At 41.4% G+C, this 22328-nt stretch overlaps 1 protein-coding gene across 1 annotated transcript in view; it reads right to left on the bottom strand.

Annotated features, from left to right (window-relative positions):
• The window catches only part of grm8b (glutamate receptor, metabotropic 8b), a 114386-nt gene that overhangs the window by 5581 nt on the left and 86477 nt on the right, over positions 1–22328 (bottom strand). The window contains exons 8-9 of the mRNA XM_037768040.1: positions 17613–17752; positions 15458–16393 (exon numbers count right to left, since the gene is read on the bottom strand). Of these exons, the coding sequence (XP_037623968.1) occupies positions 15458–16393; positions 17613–17752 (1076 nt within the window). The remainder of the gene's footprint in view (positions 1–15457; positions 16394–17612; positions 17753–22328) is intronic.

The following is a 22328-nucleotide window of genomic DNA, read 5'->3' as shown; positions in this document are numbered from 1 at the left end:
ACTTATTAGTTGATTTATAAGTATTTACTGTATATAAGTATTAAAATAGTTATTTCCCAACAATGACCCGTTCGTTGTACATTATCCTGCTTATTACATGGCTACTTACTTAAGAAATCAATAATTTGACACAAAAACGGTCCGCCAGAGTCTGAGATCAGAACTGCGCCCATAGCAACGGTCTGTTATACATAGCAACGGTCTGTTATACATAGCAACGGTCTTTTATACGCAGCAACGGGCTGTTATAAAGAAATAACAGACCGTAGAAAGCCATGATCGACCAATCAGAATCGAATATTCACAAAGCCGGTTAATAATTTGTATTAATAATCTGAATCTGCGAAGTATAACTAAAACTGTCGGATGAATGTCGCGGAGTAAGAAGTACAATATTTACCTCTGAGATGTAGTGGAGTAGAAGTAGAAAGTGGTATAAAATGGAAATACTCAAGTAAAGTACTTCAACATAGTACTAAACATTACTTGAGTAAATGTACTTAGTTACATTCCACCACTGCTGAGATCTCCGTCTCATATAGTATCTGTCAGTGAACAGATTTAGGTGTTTTTTTTCATCTGACAATGTTGAAACCACTTTTCACTTCACCACCTGCAGACAAACCTGATGATCTGAACAATGATGATTCACCTAAATGATGGTCTGAACTCAGCAGGAATGATTCCATAAGTTTTCATTAAAACAAACAGATGGTCGACCGCTCGGCTCATTTACCGGAATCAATCTGGTGACTCGTGTTCGCGGCTGATAACTCCGTCTCCTCTGGCACATAACCAGCCGTCGTTTATAGAGTTTTTACTCTCCAGCTGACTGATGGGAAAGTCAAAGTGGTGAATGTGTTCGGGCCGCAGTTTTCACTTTGCTGTTTGGGAGAGATTATACCCTTTCAGCCACTGGAAGACTTTTAATGTGAAACATCTGCAGGAAGGGATTATTTTCTCTGACAGTAGCTTCACAGCGATCACAAAAAACGCAAAGTGGAAGCAACTGGAAATAACTAGCAATTAACCAACAACCCGGCCGCTATTCTGTCTTTCGGACGTTGTAGCGGGCTCAGTTTTAAAGCTAGAGTGAAGTTCCTCATATAATATGAAACTAGAAAAGCTAAGGAATCCATTATTACCAACCATCATGTCCTTGTTGGGAATAACGCTAAATAACGCTACAAAAGTAGCTAAGTATGCTAAATTTTGGCCAGGAAAAACTGGCATGGCCATTTTCAAAGGAGTCCCTTGACTTATGACCCCAAGATATGTGAATGTAAATGGGTTCTATGGGTACCCACGAGTCTCCCCTTTACAGACATGCTCACTTTATGATAATCACATGCAGTTTTGGGAAAGTCATAGTCAAGTCAACACACTGACACACTGACAAAACATGCAGTTTTTTTAATTCAGTATAAATGTGTTATTTTTGCCAATTTTAAAATTGTGTATTTGAATATTTCTGCATACTGGGGTCCCTAAACAGTCTTAAATTACATAAATTGTGTCTCAGTGTAAAGCCGAGACTCTTGTGGATCCAATGAGTCCAACTGTATTCATGTGTGATGATGTTAGTCCCCATATTAGCCATTTCATTGTAGTGAGACCATTTTTTTAAACTTGACCTTACTGTATAAAATGACCTGTGGTGACCTCTAGGATAATCACAGCCTCATGAAACTTTCCAACCACAAACTAAAGACCTAGAGCATTCAGAGGATGGATGGTTTTCCTAGCTAGATTGACAATAACAGGGTTTCTGAGCAGTTTCCAGAACAGAAGTGCTCGCCATCCGAACGCCGAAAAATGCAATTCTTGCAGAAATCTCCAAATGTCAAAAGTTTTTGATACCAAATCACAGCATGACTTTTTCTATGGCGTTCCTCAAGGTCTTGGTGTCTTAATGTGGTTAATTTTGGAGGGATTACTGATAATTTTTCTTAATTCTCGAGTGGTAATTAATTGTTAAATTTAGCACCAAATCTTTGTATCAAAAACCCAAACATTTCTGCAACAACTTATGAGATATAATAGAGCATGGGAATGAATTCATGTTTTATTTCTGATTTATGACTAGAACAACTTAACACACAGTGCTGAGCTGCATCAAATTAATCTTCAGGTTCCCAGCTTTCAGATGATGTACAACACTTCTATGTAACATCTGCTGTTGACTTGCTATCTCCTCCTAAAGACCCCCTGTACCCACAAAAGCGGGTCTATGTGGGTCTCTTAGGGTTAAAAACTGCTTCAGTTAGAGAAGAGAAAGGGTTTTCAGCAAAGTGGAGAGTATGACATGACTGTGGGACTGGTGGAATTAGGAAAATGACATTAAATGGTAATTATACTAAAATAATCAAGACAACAGGTAGCCTGTCTCTAATATATGCCTGTTTTAAATAATGGTCTGGTTCTGTCTGCAGCTGACATAAATAAAACAAGAAGTAAAAACACTGGAAAATAAATTATTAGCTGCATTATAAGCTTTTAAAGCGACAGTAATACTAACTAAAATGGCTCTTTCAGTTGCACCTCCACTCATCCCATTAACTGTGTCCTCAGTAGTGGACTATTTAACTGGTGGAGCTCCACAGTGTGAGCAGCTGGACCATCATTAACTCCTCATAATCTCCGTCTTTAAACAGGATCAACAACAGAGCAGGGAAGCGCCAGGACTCTCTCTCTCTCTCCTCATCTCAGCTTGACAGGTGACCCTGAACGCATCATTAGGCTCTGTGCTGCGTTTATGAGCCAGTACGAGACTATTGATTCTCTGTGTTGTTGTCTCTGTCTGCAGTGTGCTGCGGAGGCTCTCAGTGTAACGACGAGTGTTTACTGGAAGGAGGCAGTTAGAGACCAGATTCACAGTCACCGAGCAAACTAAGTACTCAAGTACTGTACTTAAATACAATTATGAGGTACTTGAGTATTTCCATTTTATGCAACTTCATACTTGTTACTTGGCAAATATTGTACTTTTTACTGCACTACATTCATGTGACAACATTAGATACTTTGCAGATTCATATTATGAATACAACATATAATCAACTAATAAATTATGATGCATTATTACACACAAAAACACCATGCAGAGCAGCAAAAGCCTCTGTTTCCTCTCCCTGCCCCTCCAGCATCTGTCACAACACACCTGCGTGCACACGCTCCCAACACACAGCACCGCCTACCGTCGCCAATGCCGTGCTGCTGCTCAGAGACCACCCGCGTCGCCATGGCAACCGCCTCACGTAGTAAAGTCGAGGCCCAGGTTAATGGCCCCGTGACTGAGTGTCAAACTGACAGCGGGGAATCCTCAGTGGGGCTCTGCCCAGCCACCAGGACGGAGAGGGAGGAAGATGAAGGAAGGAAGGAAGGAAGGAAGGGAAACGTGGCGACAGATGGAGAGTTTCCCCCTCCCCGAGAGACCGAAACAACGGCGGCGGTGATTCCAGCGATGCATCCAGGAATCATTATGAAAATGTATGACAGACAGCGAAGCATAAACTCATTTGTGGGCCTGAGAGCAAAAACAAGCTCTGAAGTGATTTATGTGGCCCCTCCGACACAAGCTGTTGTCCCGAAACCAAACAACATGAACAGCGTGAAGGTCACAAGAGGCTGATGAAGGGGAAGGGAGAAAGGTGAGGAAGTGGCGGAAGGTCCACTCACGGACAACCACTCAGTCTCATAAAGTCACATTTAGGGACGTCCCCCCTCAGCTTGTTTTTGGCCACGATCCTGATCCTTTAGTATTGAGTATCCTCTGTAGCGTGCTTAGTTGCCTGGGAACCAGACGGATCTGTGAGCTCATGTTTTATTTGCTCTGGCAGATGGTTCCCCCTCAGTGTTGGACACATTTCAAGCAACTTGAGATCTGACGAGCCAATCACAATCGCTCATCTTATATTCAACCCGCGTCATGCCAAAGCATTAAATAGAGCTGCCTGTCCACCAGAGACGTGTACTTTGATTTTTTAGTTTGGCCCATGTCCCATCCACTAACAAGGAGGGGGCGGGGTTTATGAACTATACTGCAGCCAGCCACCAGGGGGCGATCCAGATGTTTGGGCTTCACTTTTGGGGAGCTGTTATGTCCTCCATCTTTATATACAGTACTAGTGCTAAACTAGCAGGTATAATATTTAAAGTCTGTGCTCTGGTGTTAGCAGTTGTTCCCAGTGTGTGAGAAGAGTTTTCAGGCTAAAATCTGAACGGAATAATAATAATGATAAGTATGCAGTATGTGTAGTAAAGTAAACACTGCATATGTATGTTGATAAATCCCTAACTGGCACTGTGGAGGATATAATAATAGCTCCAAACTTCACCTTCGGGAATCAGTAAGTGGAACCGAAATGCATATTTCTTAAAAGTTCTTCTTCAGTTCAGAAAGTTTGTTTCAAACACACTGAGCAAACGTGGCCAGCAAATAGGATGATTATTATTATTTCTTTCGGGGGAAATGTTTTTAAAACGATGCACGCAACATCTAAAATATTTCCTTCTGATGCAATGGTGCAGCTATAAAAAAAAAAGTCATGAATCATGAAACTTTAAATCTCCTTAACGGGGAAGTTTCTGAAGGTTGGGGAGGTTAATGGAGGGCTGAATCCTGTGACTGTGCAGCTCTCTGTCTCTGTGACCTGGACTCCACCTTCCTGCCCGATCAAAGCAGAGCTGGTTTAAAGCTCAGGAGGACTGTGGGAGTCTGATCTGAGAGCAGCCGAGGCCTGAGAGAAACTGGAGCAGCAGATCTTTAAACTGAACGTCAGCAGCAGCGGGACCAGGTGGACCAACCAGACAGGATCATAAAACACAAGAATATTCAGTATAATTAATTTGTTTGCCATCAGTTTTGGAAGATATCAATCAACTCATAACTGCAGCCCAGATTCTCCATCTACAGAACTCATTTACAGCTATGATGAAGTGTCATGGATCAACATTAAACTCTCTGCAATATCCCTGAAGTAGATTCACATTCTTACATTTGGCCATTTCTGTCAGACAAAAGCACATACTGTACCTCAAGCGGAAATAACTTGGGAGATAATTTTCACATTCGGTGTTGGCATCTCTGAAATCCAACTCACAGGACGCGCTGTACTTCAGGCAGATCCAATTATATAAAGGCAAAGAATCTGGATGTTCCAGCACTTTTAATGTCACTCGTCTGTTATTTGTTGGAGTGAAGATAAAGAGTCTTAAACTGTAAAAATAAGTCTCATTAAGTTCTTAAGAAAAAAAAGAAATACCATTTGTAGGGAAATAAAGCTCAGTACTAATCGTACATCTTGTATTCATATGTACCCCTTACTGTATGTTATATTTATTATTTATATTACCATTAGATATACACATTACTCTGCACTTCACTGCTTTCTACTTTTGCATTTATGGCCAGATGTTAAACTGCATTTTGTTGTCTCAGTACTCTCAGTACTCAGCACAATGACAATAAATTTGAATCTAATCCAACAGCCCCCACAAATCCATAAATGTCCTCCCAGCTCTCACTGATGATATTTTAGACTCAACTATGGTTCAGGTTGAAATGTAGATATTTCGCTAAATTGAAAACCTTACCTTCATATTCAGTTCCCTCTTTTACAGTGACAGTCTGGTCCAACACATAACAATCCGCCTACCAATCGCCACTTTCCACCGTCACTCTCGAACAGGATTCTCAACCTCCTTCACTTCGGGACGGCAACTCACTCCTCGTTCAAAGAGAGCAAGCAAACATTCTCCCCTCGGACTGAAACTTTAATCCAAACCACTTCACACTTGGGTGCAAATTGTGCCATTTTGCACCGGAGGTCAACGCAGCCAGCAGGACCACATCACTCACAAAAAAACAACAACGGTGCAATCCCGAGGCCATCATGCGGACACTCTCCTCAATGACAATCACAAATAGAACTGGTGTCAACCCTGGTCGAGCTCGATGCCGACTGAGGAAGTCAAGTCTAATATCACCAATTTACCTTCAAGAGACTTTACAATCTGTTCAGCATATAACACCATCTATCCTGAGAGAAAGCTATTGACTTTTTGCAGACAATGCAGACATCCAGCATCCCGTATTCCTGCAACGTCCCCCACATAAGCCTGGTCAGGATTATCAATGTGCCAATTGGCCAATGTGTTGTTGTCAAATTTAATTTTGGCCTCAATTATCGCTATCAGTATTCTTCTCTGATGCCTCCGAACATCCTTGTCGTACATATGAATTCAAGTGAGAGGAATAATTACTACCACCATCTTTTCCCTTCTCTTTCCCTCTTGCCTCTTTTTTCTTTAATTTATTTTCACATCATCACAACATTTTTCATTTAGATTTTTTTAATTTCCATCAATTTTTGTATTATTGTTGTTCTAGTTATGTTGCCTCATATTGTTGCGTCATTATACAGTATGAATGAACAAAAGTGAATAAATGTGTGTTTCAAAACAGTTACTTTCATGTGAAAAATACTCTAATCGAGTCCAAATTATTCTTGCGAGAAGATGGTTGAATATAGAAACTCTTTATTGGCCACGGTGGAAATTCAACCCACAACTGTGGCAGTACTTGGCCCAGACAGCAACGCAAACAATTAAAAAAACATATTCACCGTTGAATCCAGTATGAGGTTGTTTGATGTATATTTCCTGTTAAATATTGGACTGCAGTTTTTGGAAACGTAAGGGTTCATCTCTCTCTCTGCTGTAAACTGGTAACATGTTCTCTTCATTTGGCCCGGAAAGACCTTTCCCCTCACACACAATATAAAAAAACACCACTTAACAGACAGCAATGGATGGTAGATAATAACACTGTGGTTGGTATTGACTTTCTCTCCACAAGTCTTAGGCTCATGAGGAAGATAAGCAGCGAAGCAAAGCTAATCGCTGCTCAAACACTGTTTTTTTTGTAAGGAGAAGCATGGTGGGGCATCAACAGCGGGTTTTCATGCTGTTCATCATCAAGTGAGCCTTGTAGCTTGTCAGGGTCGACTGCGGCCCTTCAGCGGCTTGTACAAACAACGGTCAGGGATTTTGTTACTTAGAGGGGAAATGTTTGCTTTTTTTGTTAGTCGACATTTGAGAGACACTTATGGAAGCCAAGACTAGCAGTAACCCTCTGTTTCCAGTCTTTGTGCTAAGCTAGACTAAACATGACACATACGGAGATTAAACTAATATCCACCTGAACAACGTATCCTCATACAACGGTTCGTATGATATCTAAAGTCAATCCTCATTTTTCGTGCGTTTTCCTATGAATTTTCAGCGTCAGTACGCCACAGTCTTTTCAAAATAAACTTCTGTCTTCACAGGAAACTACTTAGTTAGGTTTAGGCTAACAAAAAAAAACTTAGTTAGGTTTAGGAAAGATCGACTTGGTTAAGATTTGGCAAAAAAAAATAATTAGTTAGGTTTAGGAAAGATCGACTTGGTTAGGATTAGGAAAGAAAACTACTTGGTTACATTTAGGAAAAGATCGATTTGGTTGGGATTAAGCAACAAAACTACTCGGTTAGGTTTAGGAAAAGATTGACTTGGGAAGGATTAGGAAACAAAACTACTTGGTTAAATTTAGACGACAAAACTACTTAGTTAGATTTAGGCAACAAAACTACTTTTGGAAAAGATCATGGTTAAGTTACGCCCCACTGGAAGTGGCATAAACTAAGCATGAAATTACATGACAAAAACTACTTAGTTAAGTTTAGGAAAAGATTACGTTTTGGGTTAAAATAACACTGGAAGTAACGTAAATTAAGTCCGGAAGTTACGCGACAAATAAATCAACGTTGACTTCTGGTTTCACACGGGCTACGAACAGTCATCTCCTGGGCGAAAGTCTGGTGTTTTTTGACCCACACATCCACCCCGACCTCCTCCCTGTTCGCCGCTCTTTACATTACCTTGTTCACAATTATGGAGATTAGATACGAATTGATTTTGTGGAATACGAATTACAGTGCATTTGATCCTCTGACTTTTCATACAATTTGTCCAATACTAAATACCGGCAAAAGTAATGACTCAACTGGACTCTGTGTTTAGTGTGAATTAGAAAATGTTAGCATGCTAGTATGCTAAACTAAGATGGTGAACATGGTAAACATTTCATACCTGCTTAGTATCAGCATGTTAGCATTTAGCTCAAAGCACCGCTGTATCTAAGCACTAAGTAAAAAAAAACTTTCTGAAAATCCCTGTGCAGCATCATCTAAGTGTCTTGTATCCATTCTGGCAGTCATGAGCATGCGTGCAAAACAAATTCCTTCACGGGAAATGTTTGATTGTTTAGCAACAGTTTAGCAATAATACTTGTGTTTGGATTTCCATGAGCCCACAAATGGATACAAGACATTTGGATAACGCTGCACAGGAATTTTCTGCAAGTTTTTCGGACAATTTACAGCCTTGTTTGCTGTCTTTCTTCTTTGGTTTTGATGAAACTGTTTAATATACATGTCATCTTGTGTGGTTAGTAAAATATATGGAGATATAACCATACATCTATCAGAGAGGAGTGAAGCGTATTTTTGTGTGATTGTTTTTCTCACAGTTAAATGCAGGCAGTGTGAAGTGGTTGTAGACGCTGATAATAACACTAATAATAGTGTCGTTAGCATATTAATATGATAAAGTATCTCATCAGTTGAGGTCAGAGGAGCTGGATTCCCGTGAGGAGCTGATGTGGGTGGAAGCTGCATGTTAATCTTCTCTGGGATCCTCCGGCTGAATATCAAAGCCTGGTTCATTATGTATGGAGGCAGCGTGACTCTCTCCCAGCGGCCTCGACTCCTCTCCCTCTACCTGCCTGTGCATGTAAACGCCTCCCGGGGCGGCCGGTGCTGCGTTCAGGAACCCAGCCCCTCTGATGTGCTTATTAGTGATTCTATGGCTTCTCTATCTGTCGGCTTCAGCTGTGGACGGCACTCAGCAGACTGCTGCTACTATTGTAAATGTCAGCTAGTGAGCGTCTAGCTCCAGATTCACAGCCAGACTTTAAAGATCAGCTGATCAGTTCAGGTCCACCGTGTTTTGAATGGAGTCTAATCAGTGCTTGAAGTGGGAAAAAATAAGTGCCAGTACTCTCTTATTCACATGGCCGGTATCAGCAATCTCTTGAGACTTATTCCTATTTATTAATTATGTCTTTAAGTATGTTATACTGTGTCAGTCATAATCAGCTGTGATTGTATTGCTATATTATTATACTTGGCTATGCATCTTCTATAGCAGGCCTATAATACTCCAATAATAATCCAACTGGAACATTATAGGGTTAAGGTGGTGTGTTTAGTGTTAATAGTTAAAGTATCTTCCTGTGTAATCTGTAGCCTATAGTAGGGTATCATTCAGGTCCCAGTCAGGATGCTCCTACATATTATACAGAGACACATTCTGAATTTATACAGTGAATAAAAGATACTAGGAGATATTAGGTTTGGGGGTCCTCCCCCAAGACAATTTGAAGATAGATTTGACTTAAAACTATGACACTTTACATAATTTTGGGCCATTATTATTACTAGGTAATGATTATTTTATTATTTACACATATCACAGCCTCCGTCTGAACATTTAATTCTTCTGGAAATGTTTTCCCTAAAAGAGCAGATTCAGAAAACTTTGAAATAATGTTTCATTAATTATATTTGTTCACAAATAAAAAAGTTACGACAAACAGTTCATTAAATATTTTACAAAAAGGACGTGAACATTGTATTGATAAATCCCCCCTCCGTGTCGTGCGTTGGCTCATCCAGATGCTCCCCATATTATCTTTATGTTCATACTGCTTATCAAGGCGCAGCGCAAATACGTTGGTGCTGCATCACCATTATGAATCTCCCAGAGAACCTGATATATGGAGAGGGCTGAAAAGAGTACCAGCAACATCAACTTGAGAGAAGTGCCGGTACACAAGAAAAAGTCACGGTACGCCAAAAATGAAGAAATGCCAATACTGCGTATCAGAGGATACAGCCTTGTTTATGGTCGCCGTAGTCAAGCTGCTGTGAGGTGGGTGCGCCAGAAAATTACGTAATCACGGCTTTCACGTGGTGCGCAAACTGTGCTTTTCATTTCAACATTGACGCCTTCGAGGGAAAACTGGCCGAGCACCTTGGCCTTTACAGACATCTCTACAACTGTTCATTGAGAGACCACAGGGACAGTCACATGTCATTAAATATTTGGAAAGAAACAGGCAACACACTGGAGAGAGAGGAAGCTTTTTGCTGCACGCTGTGAAAGAATATCAGAGATTGTTTAGTAATATCTAAAAAAAGGGTCTCATAGAAAGAGTGGCGACCTGAGGGGGAAGCACCGAGGGACAGAAAGTAATTTTGACTTGGAGGTAAGCGACAGTAATAATTACAGTACACAAATGCAATGTTTGGCGTTGCGTACATCGGTGCTTGGTGTTTACTACTGTTGCCAGGCAACCTACTTTCCTTTCCGGTGACACTTGTTGACCACAGAATATATTGTTTGTACGCCTCCTGGTGTTTTGAAACATATTGCAACGAATTGTGTGCTGAGCACAAACGCCTCTGTGAATGCTCGTAGAGTACTCATCAATGCGCGCGCCATCTACGGTGTCTCACGCCACGCTGTCTCACGCCACGGTGTCTCACGCCAAGGTGTCTCACGCCAAGGTGTCTCACGCCACGGTGTCTCACTTTTGGATCAGGTCTAAAGTGAAGATTTTATGGTCAGAACAGAGATAATATTTGTATGTAACTGTGGCAAAAAAATCAATCATTCAGTGTGCTGGTGCTATTTTGTCTATTTAAATCTATCACAGATTAATTTGACTGTGAGCTCCGATAATTTCAGATCACACACTGAATATCTGACAGAACACTGAACTTCTCACTCCACAAATAGACATTCAGCTTGATAAATAATGTGGTGAGAGTCTGACAAGGCGACAGATGAGTGCACGATGAGTTAATTATACTGCACAGGATGACAGAAACCATCTGCTGTCATCTTCATCAACTGGAAGGCCCCGCGGTCACACAAGCACTACCGCCTGAAAAAAAAATCAAGTACAAATGAAGATCTGCAGCAGGGGATCAATAACTGCTCTGTTTCAGAGCGGTGTTTTAATAAGATGTTTAAATGGAGACATTTATTAAGTCACTCCCACGACATGACAGAGAGGAGGAGAGGAGGTCTACAGCAGTAATGGGGATGCTGACATATTACCGGCCTCCTCACTGCTAAAATCAACATGGAAATCACAGCAGATGCAACAGACGCAGTGACTTTACCATCAGGGAGGTAATTGATTGCAGCCTCCACCTATTGGCCTTCACACAACGGGGGCGTGACGAATAAATGACACAAAAATGCAAAATACTGGCCTGCGAATATGATATGTTTAGGGCTTTTAGTGTGAAAGGTAAGAATGAAAGGAGTGGATCTGGTCTGCGCTGCCTTTGTCAAAGTTAAAAGGAATTATAAAGTTTGCCATGTTGGTTCAGACTGCGGAGTACGACGGAGTATTAGGGCCACATAGAGGAAAAAAAAAAATCGGAGAGTTCGAGAATAAAGTCATAGGTGTATGAGAAAAAAAGTTGTAATATTATGAGAATAAAGTCATAAATTTATAAATCAGTAATTTTACGTGTTATTTTAGAGGAGAAATAGAGCAGCGTGCAGCCTGTGTGAAAACGAGGAACGTGGAGCATCTTGTGAAGTTATACTTCAGTTTAGGTTTCACAACAGCAGGTTATGTTCCAGATAAGTGATCGACTCGGTGCGCTATGATGATATGATGTCGAAGACGCAGCTGAAAGAAGGTTGAAATAATCATACACACCACATCATTATCTAAGGGCATAATGAAGTGTAATCTATTCATCCTTTACACTTCTAAAAGTTATTTATATATCTCTGCCCCATCTAGACGACTATATCTGACTTTTGAGTGTTCTGTTAAATGAAAGTCTGTTAATTTACACATTCACACATCAGGAGTTTTTTCTTTTGCCAGTTGTCCTTCCTGCATTTGGAAGCTTCAACTGTGTTACTTTTAGTCTGGATTAAGTGTTTAACTTCTTCGTATTTGTCTCATATTATAGTACGCTCTTCCTTTGTAAATTGTGCCGCTCTCTCTGTCTGTCTGCAAGTCTGTAGACTTGTCCATGTTAGTGATTGGTCAGATGCTGCAAACACCCCCCCGTTCACGTGAACGCGCTCATAACCAGACTGAGAAACCCTGGGTTGATTTACCGAGTTGATAACCAGCGTCGTAGGACCATTTAGCGTGATCTTGTTTGTTAGGGTTAGTTAAACCAGATAACGAGAAGATACCCTGGGTATGTTGAACTGGCTTCCTAGTAAAGGCCTCCGGGCAGGTTGAGGTTGTATTTATACACAACTGCTGTCAGTGCTGCCACTTCATCTCCCATCTTCTTTCGGTTTTTACACTTGAACTGAAACTGTCAGCTCAATTTATCTCTTTATCTATGATACCTTCATCTTCAGCTATCACTGCCGTACAAAAATATTATAAAAAGAAATCATCCTGTATCGAAGCAAAAAATAGTTTCTGGTTGAATGATTTCACTGAGTGGATCAACTCAGATGTGAAGAGAAGCAGACTTGGATTTCAATTTTAATTGTTAACTTGACGTACAGGTGTTTATCGCTTCACCTTCTCCGATTATGAGAAACCCGTCACCTGTTTAGAACAGACGGGACGGGTCGGTTAGAGCTGCAGCAACAGGTTGATAAACAGTCGAACAGCAGACACAACAGTGTTCAGTGAATAATGAATAAGAAGGCCTGAGGTGTTGTTGGTTGTGTTTCTCTCCACAATTAACAGTGTGGACACCCAAGGCCTAAACACAACCAGTCTGTCTGCTGCGTGATAACAGAAAAATACTTTTTTCTGTACAGTATAATGAAATGTTGTATATTAAAGTAAATTTCTTTCAGTAAAAACCTGAAATCTGATGCAGAAGAAGTGGCTTCTGTCTGCAGACTTCTGTACTCTGAAGCCTCGAGGGGCTGATGTGACACCTCAGTCTGTTCGGGGACGGTGATGTAATCTCCATCTAAGCATGTCTAAACGTTCAGCTTGAATCTGCTGCGTCGGTCATTTCTCTGGGTAAAAATAATCCAACTGAAGCCGCTGTCGGACATTTATAGTCCTCATCAGAACGGAGTATCAGAGGAAACCTGGACACTTCAGTTACTCAGCTGTTCTTAAGTTTGTGGCTTTTTGTGGCTTTCAACGACCTCCTTCTTCCTCTCCCACGACACATTCTCACTCCCAATTTGTCAAATACCAAACCACGTGCAATTTAGAGTCAACAATTAACCTAACCTGCATGTATTTGGGCTGTTGGAGGAAGCCAGAGAACACGGAGAATACACACGCTAACACTTGGAGAACATGCAAACTCCACACGCCGCATAACATCTCAACATGCAACAGAGCAAACTCCAACTTGCCTCCAACATTTCATGGCAATCCATCTAATAGATATAAAAACTAAAACCTCATGTTGACTCTACAGGCTAGAGGGAAAGTCAGGGGATCACCAACGTTAGTAGAATTCATCCTCTGAGCCCCATGAACGTCTTTAGAAACATCTATCTGTCGAATAGCTGTTGAGCTATTTCAACTCTGAAGCTTAAAGGCTAAAGACACATTTGTATACCTTTAATATAGATTTACATTGGGAGACAGGCGGGGAACAACATGAGGCCCCTGACCAGACTCGAATAAGGATCTAGGGGTAGACTTTGAGGCCGGACCTGTCCAGAACTCTTCAGGTCAACATGCCATGTTGCTTTTACTGATTGAAAATCAAACGTCATGTTCAAATTATTATTATCAGTTGTGTTCCTGGTTTGAATCTAAAACAACAAATCCATAGTAACTGAAGAGTAGCAGCAGAAAGAAAAGGAGTGATAAAACTATGTTTAGAGGAAGTGACAGTGAATCGCTCCACCTGTCCTCTAGATCTCCCCACAGACACGATAATGAGCAAAATCCTCCATCTGGCAGATCGCTTACAGCAAACTCAACCCAAAAACTGTTGTCTGACTGTGCTAAATTTAATTCTGCTCTAATTAGTTTTGTGTTGAGAGGCTGTGGAGCAGGCTGGGCTGCGCCTGTGGTGATCGGAAACTAATCAATCATCAATCAGTCAGTCAGAACGAAGACAGTCCCATCTCTGGAAACAAATAAACCTCTGTATTGAACATGTGTATTAGACAGAGTTTATGACTGGCAGCTGACTGTTGATGTCTGAGCTCTCTCCAGAAGTCCAGTCCTCAAATTAAGTTCTGTATTGCCTTTCCAAAACCAAAACCAAAGGAACAAAAGTGTAAGGAATAGATAAACGGTGTCGTAACATAAACCGCAAATGTTAACATGTCTGGCTAACTAGCTTATAGCACTAGCTGGCATTAATGTACTTCCAAAGTGAATGAACGTATCATTGGCAAACTACCTTAGTTTCTGGAGCAAGAAAACTTCCATCGTGTGGAAGCAGGATACTATTGAGTTTAGACTATCAAGTTTAGGCTAACTTTAACGGGTAAGTTTACATTCAACCCCCAGCAAACGTTACCAGAGAGAGAACATAACGTTTGTCAAACACACTAGTCCTCATCCTAAAAGTGAAACAAACTGTTTTTCCATACGTTACCTTAGAGTATTAGAAAGATATCATAAGGTGCTCTATAAATACTACTGCTAAATACTTGAAATACCGCGAACAATTCATTTTCAACAATTAACATTCTTACACTTAAAGGCTATCCCGTTGCATAATCCGATTAACTGGTAGCAGACTTGTTGGACCGTGTGAACACAGCCTCCCTCTTTCATTCCTTCAACCACCTTCTTGAAAAGGTCGGCGTTGAGATATTTGCGCGTGTCCAAAAAAAACCTGTTGATATCCAAGTCTTTCATAATGTTTAAAAATAGGTGTGTGTGTTTCTCCTTTCGACAAGAAATGTGGGCTTTTCTTTTGGGCATGCATCTCTGCAAACTGTTGGTTAGTTAGTTTGTGTACAAACGCACAGAGCTGGACGTAAACAGGCAAGAGGCCGTATGATGCAAACTGCTCTTCCATATTCCATACTGCCATATTCTGAAAGCGCTGTATGTCCAAAAATGCTCCTAAAACCTGAATAATATCAGCGTATCCCACATGTCTTAACCAGAAACTGCTGCATTCAGAACATCCAAACAGAATATGCTGTTTACATGACCCGTATCAAATTCACATTATTGTCATATTCGGAATAATAGTGTAATATTAATGTCACACAAAAACATACATTATGTGTGTGAGTACATATTGATGCTGCTGACAGTGTTAGTGTGTGTTTCCATTTATAAACTCCGCTGGAGGCCTGAACATTACATAAAACATGACATGTGCATTATTTATCAGAGAAGAACACTCACCCGCTCCTCCGACTGCGCCGTGCCGAAGAAGATTGGGATGAAGGCGAGCCAGATGATGCAGGTTGTGTACATAGTAAATCCAATGGGCTTTGCCTCGTTGAAGGTCTCTGGCACGCCACGCGTCTTGATGGCATAAACAGTGCATGTGACCATCAAGAGGATGCTGTATCCGAGCGAGCAGATGAGCGACAGGTCGGAGATGTCGCACTTGAGGACGCCGCGAGCGTTCCCGGGATCCTGCGTACGCTGCTCACCGTAGTCCACAAAGGTGTGTGGCGGGTCGGCGGTGAACCACACGAGGACACCCAGCAGCTGAACTGAGATGAGCGAGAAGGTGATGAACAGCTGAGAGGCCGGTGAGATGAAGCGCGGCGCCGTCACCGCCTTCTTGCCCTGCTCGAAGATGCGGTGGATGCGGTTGGTCTTGGTGAGCAGCGCCGCGTTGCTGAAGCACATGCCGAGGCCCAGGAAGATGCGGCGGAAGGAGCAGACGACCACATCCGGTGCAGCGATCATGGGGAAGGTGATGATGTAACACAGGAAGATACCCGTCAGCAGCACGTAGCTCATTTCCCGCCCTGAGGCGCGAACAATGGGGGTGTCGTTGTAGCGGACGAAGGTGACAATGACAAAGGTGGTGGCGATTATGCCCAGGACGGAGATGAAGACGGGCATCAGCGCCCAGGGCGAGTGCCACTCCAGCTTGATGATGGGGATGGCCTGGCAGCCTGTGTGGTTCTGGTCGGGTCTCCTCTCGTAGGGGCAGAGCTCGCAGGTGAACTCGCTGGCCTGGAAGTGGTATCCCTCACAGCGCTCGCAGTGCCAGCAGCACGGGACGCCCTTCACCACCTTCTTCCTCTCGCCGGTCCGGCAGGGCAGGCTGCACACCGAGGCCGGCAGCAAGGGGTCGCCGCTGGTCCACTGCAGAGCCTCCATCTGAGGGAGGAACCAGGCTGGTCAACATTCATCAAGCTGAACAGCTCAGCAACATCAGAATTATCACATAATGACATCTTAGTTAAAAGAGACCCGTTTTGCTTTAGAGCTTTTTATGCTTTGTGTTGTATAGTTTTTTGTGCATGTAAAAGGTCTGCAAAGTTACAAAGCCCCGAAGTCCACACCAAAGGAAGTTACTCTGCTCCACAGAAACACTGATCCTGAACTGCCTGGAACACCTTGATTGAAGTCCCGCCTCTTCTTCCATAATGTAATGATGTCACCAAGTAACACAATTGTAAAACTGCTTGTTTGGCCCGCCTTTCAAACGAAGCTAGTTAGAGCGGAGTGGGAGCGGAGTCCAAAGAGGTTGGTTCGGTTGACCAATCACAACAGAGTGGGCCAGCTGACCAATCACAACAGACTGGGCTCATTTGCATAATGAAGCAGAAAGGCTTAAAGAAATGTGTGAAGAAATGTATAAAGAAAAGAATACATAATATGTTTGGGGATATAAATAAGGGGTGAAATGCAAAGGGAAAATTTTGCATAAATAAATAAATGCAAAATAAATAAATACATTTAAAAATAAATATAAAATAAATAAGAAATAAATGCAAAATAAATAAATAAAAATAAATGCAAAAATAAATACATTTAAAAACTAATACAAATAAATACATAAATAAATAAAAGAGAAAATTAAACAGAAGAGTAAATTAATAACGGAATTAATACAAAGGTAAATGAAAAAAAGAAGCAAATTAAAACAGAAATATTAATTTATGTCACATTTTATCAACATGTGCATCTCCATGGCAACTGAGGTAACTCCATTCTTTATTCATTCTTCATGTGGTTTAAATGTCGGGAATAAGCTAGTCAGTGGATCTTGAGTTGAGATTGTTTTGTCAAACTGTTGTTTCCAAGGTCAAGATTAAACTCATTGTGATTCGTAACCAGCTTCTTTAGGTAAACTAATTAAAAGGATGATCTTCCACAGAATTATCATTACTACCATCTCCATTATCAGGCTTTAAAGTCCCAGTGAAATTATATATATATTTACCCAGTTTTAATCATGTGTCCCTGTGTTAATTGTTCATATATCTCTTGTTAAATGCCAAATATATGTCAAAAAAACGAGTATCCGAGTATTTTTACATCCACTGTTTGACAGACACTGACAGAATAAACAGATTGAGTATTCTGTCCTCACGTTTAGATGCAGCTGATTGGTCCAGGTTCCGATGACCTTGTACTCTGCCATCGACCTGTTGTTGATCTGATACTGGAAGATGTCGTAGCGTCCGGGAGCGTCGCCGTTCTCGTTAAAGGTGACCGGAGTCCCTGCACTTCCTGTAGAGACACCAAGAAAAGAACAGATTCTGAGCTCAGACGTTGTTGACAAGCATTTATTTAGGTGACTCTCTTCTCTGTGACAGTAATTGCACATCATTTTGTGATAATCGTGTGTGTTTTTAAGCTTGGGAGCAGTGGTTTCTTGATGCTATAGACTGCTCGTCTCCCGCTCTTACATTTTTGGATCACTTATCTGAATTGCAGCTTTCTGATTGTCAAGTCACTTAAAGTGCTCCTTCCTCTACAGTTTCAAGAAAAGACAAATAGTAAATCCCAAACAATGAAGGTGGGGGATGAAATGTGCGAGAACCGATGTGTGTTTAGAGTGTTTGAACCGTAGACAGTATAAAATATGGACGTAGTCTCCGTGACGTCACCCATAGATTTCTGTGGAGCTGTTATGAAGCTCAAAGTCGGTGGCTGCGGCCGTCGTCATGTTGGCAGTGACGACACAGCGTATAGAAGAGAGTATAGAAGCAAAGAAACAAAACTCCGGTGTTTTTTCGACAACAGCTGCTGCCGCCATTTTAGACTGAAAGCGCTTATTATATTCATAATATTTCATTATTCAACACAGGCCATTTTTGTAGAACATGATAATAGAATAGAAAATAATTTTGTTTTATTTTTGTACGGCACTTATCAGGCGGATGTTTTACTGGCGCCTGGTAGTCGCTTTCAGTCCAAAATGGCGGAAGCGTAGCTTTGCTGCTGGGCGATGATGTTGCAATGGAACAAACAATTGACTTTCACTTCTTGTCAATATGTTCTTTGGCCTTACTCCCGGCTAATTCAAAAATGGGTAAAGAGGTGGATCGTCAGTGAAGCTGAGGCGGCCCGGTTGACGCAGCTGAGCAGACAGCTAGAAGCTAGCGACCTGTTACCCACCTAGCGGCCACGCCCTCAATTATGCCTAACTTTAAGCCTTAATATAATTGAAATGAGTGAGTTGTATACAACTTCACCTCCTGTATAGTTGTCACAAACGGGGAAATTAGCTATGGAGACCAAAACCGTTTTTGTATCCGGCTGTAAACATGTTTATTTCTGCTGTAACATGGAGGTTTATGAGGATTGACTCCCTTTTGGAGCCTCAAGTACCCAGAAGAAGAACTGCGCAGTTTTTGGCACTTCGGGGTTGGCTTCATTTCTCAGCATTGGAGGTTGCCGTTTGGTTAGAACACATTGAAGCAGATTATACTGCACGAAGTGTTAGAACTTTACATTCATTAAATTCATTTGGTGACTTGCTTTTTTTTTACACATCTGGAGCAATTTGAGGTTCGGTATCTTGCTCCAGGACACTTCAACATGTGGACAGGAGGAGAACTGAACCACCAAACCCTGCAATTCATGGCTGACCTGCTTTGCCATGGAAGATAAAGCCAACCCTTCCTTGATTTTTCTCATCATGATTGATGATGATCTGTTCGAACTAACAATGAATCCAAACTGACCACTGACTCACTGCTCTCTGTTAAGGACTCTACTGTATGTGATGTGGCCAGTGTGTATTGAACAAAGTGTTGGTTTTGTGTCTGTGTTGTCTTTTAAAGCAGTAAGCTGTTATTTTCTCTCAGGTTTTTTCTGGCGATGCAGGTTTGAGTCATCTTATCACAGTTTCCTCGCCAACTACTACTACTACTACACAAACGTCTTGTTGCCATATTGACTGAATCCCTCCTGGCAAGTTAAAATATCATGCTGTCTGACACTGTTCACACTTTGCCTGCAGATTAACAACATTAAAATAAAAACATCTGAAACTGGTGACTTCAGTCAGACTCAAATGTTGTGGTTTCCGTCGTATTTTCTCCTGAGCAGTGAAGTAAAAACTGCCACATACTGTAGTAACATGTAAAATTAGAATATTCTGAGCTTTTACACATTATTCTGTAAAGTGGTCTGTCACTTGACATCACAGGATACGTTCTTTTATTCCCTGTAATGATTCATGATGAACATCCCTCAAAGAAATTAATGAAAGAATGGTTAATGGTTAGGCACCAAATTTGAAAATCCATAATGTTTGAGTGTTTGAACATTACAGAGAACGCTCAGATGTTCATTAAATCCTCCGAAACTTGATGTTCCGTTTTCAGATTCGGCCTCTTTTACATCCATCTGCTGTATTCACTGTATTGTGTCGTTATCGTACAGTATAGTGCTGTTGCTGTACTCCTCGCTGCAGGGCAAACTTAACACCGGGGACGGCAGAGTCTCGAACTGGAAGCGGATTAGTTTGGAGCTGCTGAAGCCGAGAGGAAGTGCAGCAGATTGAAGCTAAAGAGCAGAACAACAACAACAAAAAAAAGAAAAACAGATTTATAATGAAGTGAGTGGGCGCCAGTTTGATTCCATCCTGCCCCGATTTCCTTCTTCAACATGAATAAAGGCATCACAAATCACATCAGTGTGGCGGTGAATCACCAAAACTTGCCTCAGGATGTAGAAACCCTCCCCCCCCCCCCCCCTCCAAATACCACCTCGTCCTTTCCATCCCCCACTTCACTTCACTTCATTTACCTCCAGAGAATCTGTGTTGATACAGAATTAACGTCCTCGCTGCACATCATTTCCAAACACGATAATCATAATAACTCATTTAACACAATAAGACAAGCCACAAACAAATCCTGCTCCTCAAGTCTCTTTGAGGAACAAACTGCTGGATTCATCTTTTGGCTCATTTGCTTTAAACAACACTTTACATACTGTAACTGATAATCAATGCCACGTTATGCTGTTGTTTGTCTGTCGAACTAGATCAGACGTTTTCAAGATTCCTCCCGACGATTGTCAGCAAAGCCCAGATTGTTTGATGGTTCTAAAGATTATCTTTCCAGATTTCCCTGCGGTGTGAGGCATGTTAAGAGTGTTTTTTAATTCCCCCAATCAGCTCAGAAGTCCATCCTGGCCGCTCCGATTTCAAATCGTTAATATTAAACATGTTCAATATCTACGATCAGATATTCTGTTGTGTGTGGGGAACCCCGAGGACAGCTAATGCATGAGCTAATGCAAAACGTGAAGCATAAAGTAGTAGTAAAATGGAGCTCAGAAATGGAGAACCAACTTGTTGATTTGTGGCAACAATACGAGTGTTTATTTAACATGTCTCCATGACTTCATCCATCCATCATTCGTTAATTTTCAGTACAAAGTAGTGTAAAACATCGCTAATTCTCCCTGCCCGTCGTCTGCCATGTTTGTTTACACTAAAGTCACGTTTGATTGCACAAGATTTCCGTTTTTTTTAGTGGGGACTCTTGTTGTTGATAAATGAATCTGTTAGTGTGTGTCGTGCTGTTTTGGCCAAATCGTAGCTTCACCACACACTATAGGAACAAAACTGATGAATTTAACAGAACATTTCGTTATGTGTGGCGTCTCTCACATTTTCAAAATATGTTAAGATTTGACAAATCTTTTAGCGTGAGCCAGCCTTTAGATAAACTCCAATGAGATGATCATGTTGCTCTCATGTGTCTGTTAAATGTGGAATCAGGGAGCCGTTTGTTAACAAGTCAGCCACAGCTACTCAGGCAATAACATGTTCGTTATTGTCAAAAACAATCAATGCAGGTTTAATTCATGCACCTTGAGTTTGGGTTTGTTTGGGTCTCAGGTCGGGTCTTGGATATCAGTAACCAAGTGGACACGGAGACCTTTAATCAGAAGGTCATGAAAATCGATTGGATTCGTCATGTGAGAGCTACAAATATCCATAATAGATTTCATGGAAGTCCGATTGTTACAGAGATATCATCCTCCAAGGTGTTGGTCTGACGGACACACATTGCCATTCTTAGGCCTAATGACAAAACCAAGATGGAGACAGCTGATTGTTAAAGGACCACCAAGAATTGCAATTTTTGTCAGCCTCTCTTCATAGGGCTGGGTATGTTACTACCAATACCAGTACCCTTAAAGTGTTACCAATACCAATAGAGTACTTCATTTGATACCCATCATGTGAATGGAAGCTGTGTGTCCCCCACTAAAAGCTACTAAAAGCTCATACAGCGGTTATCGCTGATAACAGGACCCACGGTGGCGGGACTGTGTTGTTACGGAAGCGTAACGCCCACCCTACGGGTTAAAAGGTTAAAACTGTTGGCTCCGTCAGCACTGTTGCCATTGTTAGCACCGTTAGCTGTTAACAACCAGCTCAGTCAATCTCTTCATTCAGAGCTGTGTGCAGACAGGCAACCCCAGCTGTATGGGTTGTAGCAAAGAGTATAGAATCAAAGAGATGAAACTCAGCCACTGCCACCATTTTGGACTGAAAATGTTGTTATATTTATAATATTTTATTGTTCAACACAGGCTATTTCGGTAGAATATGACAATAGAATAGAAATAAATTTGTTTTACTTTTACTTTTGTACTTTTTAGGCAGACGTTTTACTGGCGTCCAGTAGTCACTTTCAGTCCAAAGTTGTGGAAGAGTATCTTTGTAGCTGGGCGCTGATGTTGCAATGGAACGAACAATTGACTTTCACTTCTTGACAAAAAACTTTCTTTGGTTGTAGCTACTATGATAGTGGGCCAATCACACGTTGCATTAAAT

Source organism: Sebastes umbrosus, chromosome 4, assembly GCF_015220745.1.
Source record: "Sebastes umbrosus isolate fSebUmb1 chromosome 4, fSebUmb1.pri, whole genome shotgun sequence".
NCBI classification, from domain to species: domain Eukaryota; kingdom Metazoa; phylum Chordata; class Actinopteri; order Perciformes; family Sebastidae; genus Sebastes; species Sebastes umbrosus.
Note: the sequence above shows the minus strand (reverse complement) of the source record. Positions and strands in the feature narration are given on the sequence as shown.